At 40.0% G+C, this 4,864-nt stretch overlaps 1 protein-coding gene across 1 annotated transcript; it reads left to right on the top strand.

Annotated features, from left to right (window-relative positions):
* Positions 1-1,747: 1,747 nt before the first annotated feature.
* On the top strand, positions 1,748-2,692 carry LOC308279672 (olfactory receptor 5B12; the record flags this gene model as incomplete). Its single annotated transcript, XM_080719790.1, has 1 exon — positions 1,748-2,692. One exon carries the CDS (start codon positions 1,748-1,750, stop codon positions 2,690-2,692), a length of 945 nt encoding a protein of 314 aa, XP_080575916.1.
* Between the last annotated feature and the right edge of the window lie 2,172 nt (positions 2,693-4,864).

The raw sequence follows: 4,864 nt of genomic DNA, 5'->3' as shown, positions 1-4,864 counted from the left end.
TAATAAAGCAACACATTCTACTGATCATACTGGTATAGTGATATTTGAAGAAGAAGGTTCTAGGTTGGGGAAAACTTCAAAAACACTATGGTATTTGTGTTATTTGAAGAACACATGAGATTTTTATTAGAAGAAACAATATTTTTTTTCAGAAAGATTGAATTTTCTTAGCTTGTCTTCAGAACTAACTATATGACATTTTTATGGAACAAAGTGATAAAAGATCAACAAATACCTTGAAGAAGCTTTGTAGTTCATATTTTCTTTTCAATAGACTAAAATAAGCTGGACTTTTTCTTCCATGAAGATGTTGCATTAAAATCTAAGGTTTCATATGTGGAAAAAATATTTGGTAAAAAGTTTTGAAATGATTCCTAGTGCTCTTGTTTTTTATTTATTTGTTTATTTTTTTAATTTGTGAAGCCTCCATTTGGGGTATTGATTCAAGTGAGCAGTTTTTCAAGGAATGAAGAGGACGTGTTAATTACTCTAGTATAGATAAACCCATACAGATCAGGAAGACCTGGATGTAAAATTTTTAAAAAATCGCCGGGCGTGGTGGCGCACGCTTGTAATCCCAGCGCTAGGGAGGCTGAGACAGGAGGATCGCACAGGTATGAAGCCTGCCTCGGCTACTTAGTGAGGCTCTCAGCAACTTAGTGAGACCCAGTTTCCAAGTAAAATATAAAAAATAGGTCTGGGAGTATAACCCAGAGGTAGAAAGCCTCTGGGTTCCATCCCCAGTACCACACACACACAAATCTATATGAATATAAGAAAAGTTAAAAATTTTATTTTCCAGTGGCTTTATTCCTTGCACATGACTTTCTACTGTGTGTTCCCTCTGTGTGACAAAGTACACGTTCTGCTTACCATGTTATATCATGAGATCATTTAGATGAACAACGAGCTTTGTTTTATATATTTCACTATCCTATAACCCTGTTTTTGTCATAGTAAAAATGACAAGATCTCAGTAGAAGTAAAATTTATTCAGTGTCATATTAATTTTATTAAGTGCTATGGCCTGATTGTATCTGGCCCCCCTCCAGTCCCACCGCCAAAATTCCTATGTTGAATCCATGGCATCCAAAGTGAGGAGGAGGCTTAGAGAAGTAATTATATCATGAAAAAGAGACTTCATGAACCGGACTTGTGCTTTTATAAAAGAGACCCTACAGCTAACATCTTTACCATGCAAGAATGTTCCATCTCTGAGCTAGGATATAAGTCTTCAGCCGACAGTGAGCCTGCCGATACATCAACCTTGGATTTCCTGGCATTTAAGAAGTGAGAAATAAATTTCTGTTGCTTATAATCTATCAAGCATATGGTATTTTTCTGTATCATCCTGAATGGACTAAGACAACTAGACTATATGTGTCCAGGTTTTATGTACAGTGTAATTTTTGTTTCATTGACAAAGTTTGAAATGACGTTGACATATTCCAGTTAGTGATTAATGCGATCATCTTCCATGCATATTTTCTTCCTTGTACTATAATTTGGAAGTTAACAGATTAGAAAGAATTCTCTCTGAAGTCCTTTACTATGGGACACTGTATGGTCTACTAATAATTTAGAGCTGCATTTTGCTGTCAAGACATGTTTCACATCAAGACTCATAAAAAATATTCCTGCAACACTGAAACAAAACAGAGTGGACACTCTGGTGGAGCTCAGCAGAGTTTCCTTCCACATAATGATTCTCCTTTCTCACTGCTACAGGGCAGCCACAGAATTCCCAATGGAGAACAGCACAGAGGTGACCGAGTTCATCCTCCTGGGACTAACAGATGACCCACAACTGCAGATCCCACTCTTCATCATCTTCCTGCTCGTCTACCTCACCACGCTGGTGGGGAACCTGGGGATGCTGGGACTGATCCTGCTGGACTCTCGTCTGCACACCCCCATGTACTTTTTCCTCAGCAACCTCTCCCTGGTGGACTTTGGCTATTCCTCAGCCGTCACTCCCAAGGTGATGGCAGGGCTCCTCACGGGAGACAGAACCATGTCCTACGAGTCTTGTGTCAGCCAGTTCTTCTTCTTTGTCAGCTTCATCACTGTAGAAAGTTTCCTCTTGGCCACAATGGCTTACGACCGCTACGCAGCAGTGTGTAGACCCTTGCACTACACCACCACCATGACCACTCAGGTGTGTGCTCGTCTGACCGTGGGCTCCTACGTCTGTGGTTTCCTGAATGCCTCCATCCACACTGGGAACATTTTCAGTCTCTCCTTCTGTGGGTCCAACGTGGTCGATCACTTTTTCTGTGATGCCCCTCCACTCCTGGCTCTGTCATGCTCAGACAGCTCTGTCAGTGAAATGGTTATTTTCTTCATTGTAGGTTTCAATGACCTTTTTTCTATTGTGGTCATCTTAATCTCTTATTTGCTGATATTCATTGCCATCCTGAGGATGCGCTCATCTGAAGGCCGCCAGAAGGCCTTCTCCACCTGTGGTTCCCACCTGACTGCCGTCTCCATCTTCTATGGAACAGGCATCTTCATGTACTTACAGCCCAGCTCCAGTCACTCCATGGGCACGGACAAGGTGGCATCTGTGTTCTACACCATGGTCATCCCCATGCTGAATCCACTGGTGTACAGCCTGAGGAACAAGGAGGTGAAGAGCGCCTTTAAGAAGGCTGTGGGGAAAGCTAAGTCTTCTATGGGATTCATATTTTAATTATGTAGAATCCACAATAAGGCAGTTTTATCTGCCTTATGTTTCTGTTTTTCTAAGCCCATTATATGGGCTTCCTCAGGGGCCATTTCTATCAACTGTTTTTTAAACCTCTGTTTTTTATACTTTCTTCTTTCCATATGTAACTCTTTTTTAAATTAAAATTTGGGCATTTTGTTTTTAAAATTTTTTTTATTAAATCAGGGGCATTTACCCTGAGCATATGGCATTTACCTTGGCTATATCCCAAGGCCATTATTATTATTATTATTATTATTATTATTATTATTATTATTATTCTGTCGTATTGGTGATGGAACCAAGGAACTTTCTACTTCCGGGCTACATTTCCAGACCTATTTTATATTTTATTTGGAAACAGGGTCTCACTATATTGCTGAGAGCCTCCCTCACTAAGTAGCTGAAGCTGGCTTTGAACCTGCATAATCCCCTGGTCTTAGCCTCCCAAGTATTGGGGTTAAAATAGAGTATTACCATGTACAGTCATTATTATTATTTTTGAGACAGGGTCTCCTACTTGCCCAGGCTGACTTTGAATTTGCCATCCTCCTGCCTGGACTCTTCAGCTGCTGGGATTACAGGTGTGTGCCACCTGACCTGACCTGAAAGCTAGACGTTTAAAATAATGATATGTGCTGGGCATGGTGGCACATACCTATAATCCTCGCGCTTGGGAGGCTGAGACAGGAGGATCGCACAGGTTCGAAGCCAGCCTCAGCTACTTAGTGCTTAGTGAAGCTCTCAGCAACTAAGTGAGACTCTGTTTCCAAATCAAATATAAAATAGGTCTGGGAGTTTAGCCCAGAGGTAGAAAAGCCCCTGGGTTCCATCCCCAGTACCACCAAAAAAAAAAAAAAAAAAAAAAAGTAGAACTGAGGGTCCATCCCCAGAACCACACACACACACAAAATAATGATATGTAATATATTCTGGATATAATTTCCTTCCCTCTCAGAGAAATTTGTTCTTGGTGATGATGATTTGCTTAGTGATTTTCCCGATTACTTATGTTAGTATTTGCATTCCTTGGGTACGTCCACTGAGGTTTCTAGTCAGTAATCGTAGAGGCTGTTATTATTTAGATCTGGATTTTTTCCCAAAGGCTCATGGGTTAAGGGCTTGGATACTAATCCACTCATGTTCAGGAGTTGGGGCCCTTGGGAAGTGAGTGGATCATGAGGTTCTGATCTCATCAGTGGATTAATCCTCTGAGGAATTAACAATCTCAGTGAACTATTGGGAGGTGTTGCAAAGTGTAGAAGGTGAAGCCGAGTAGAGGGGAGTGGTTCCCTGGGGACAATCCCTTGGGGACTGTATCTTGTCACTTGACTTTCTTTCCTTCCTTCTTTCCTTCTTTCTCTTTCCTTCTTTTTCTTTCTTTCTTTCTTTCTTTCCTTCTTTCTCCTTTGTTATTTCTCCTTTTTTTCTTTCTCTTTCTTCCTATCTTTCTTCCTTTCTTCCCTTTCTTTCTGTCTTTCTCTTTCTCTTTCTCCCCTTGTTTTCTGCCAATGGAGCAGATTTCATCCTCTATATAGTTCTGCCATAATGTTCTGCCTCAGCCAAGGCTTGATGCAGTGAAGCTAACCAACAATGAACTGAAACCTGAAAACATGAGCCCAAGTCAGTCTTTCTTCCTTTAAATTGTTTACATCAGATATTTTGGTCACAATGATAAAAAGCTTCTATAATGGTCAGTTGCCTATTGGATATGTTTTCTCAAATACTTTAAACTGTTAATTTTATCGTTTTTCTCTGTAAGTGTTGGAGCTCATCCTCACTGATCCAGCAGTTCAAATTCTTAATCTTCATTACATGTTGTGCTTTGCCTCAAGATGAGTCAAAGATGAAAGATTAAGTCCTTCTTGGGCATGCATAAATAAAGCTTTGAATATGTGCATGGCTTCCATGATCTCTGGGTTCATATTTTAACTTTCCAAAGCCTTCTGTGGATTTTGCTTTCTTCAAAAATTTTCTTTTAGATTTTGGTCAGGTTATTATTTGCTTCAATCGAGATTTACATTTTCAGAAAATTGCAATGTTATACATTCATTGTTCAGTGCTTTGACAAATGCCCTAGGAATAGAGCATTTCTTGCTGAGTGAACTGAGTGAAGTAAATAAAGAAAGAAACTGTAAGTGGAGTTCTTCTAGGGAG

Source organism: Muscardinus avellanarius, assembly GCF_963383645.1.
Source record: "Muscardinus avellanarius genome assembly, chromosome: 1".
NCBI classification, from domain to species: Eukaryota; Metazoa; Chordata; class Mammalia; order Rodentia; family Gliridae; genus Muscardinus; species Muscardinus avellanarius.
This window is presented reverse-complemented; position numbering and strand designations above follow the sequence as displayed.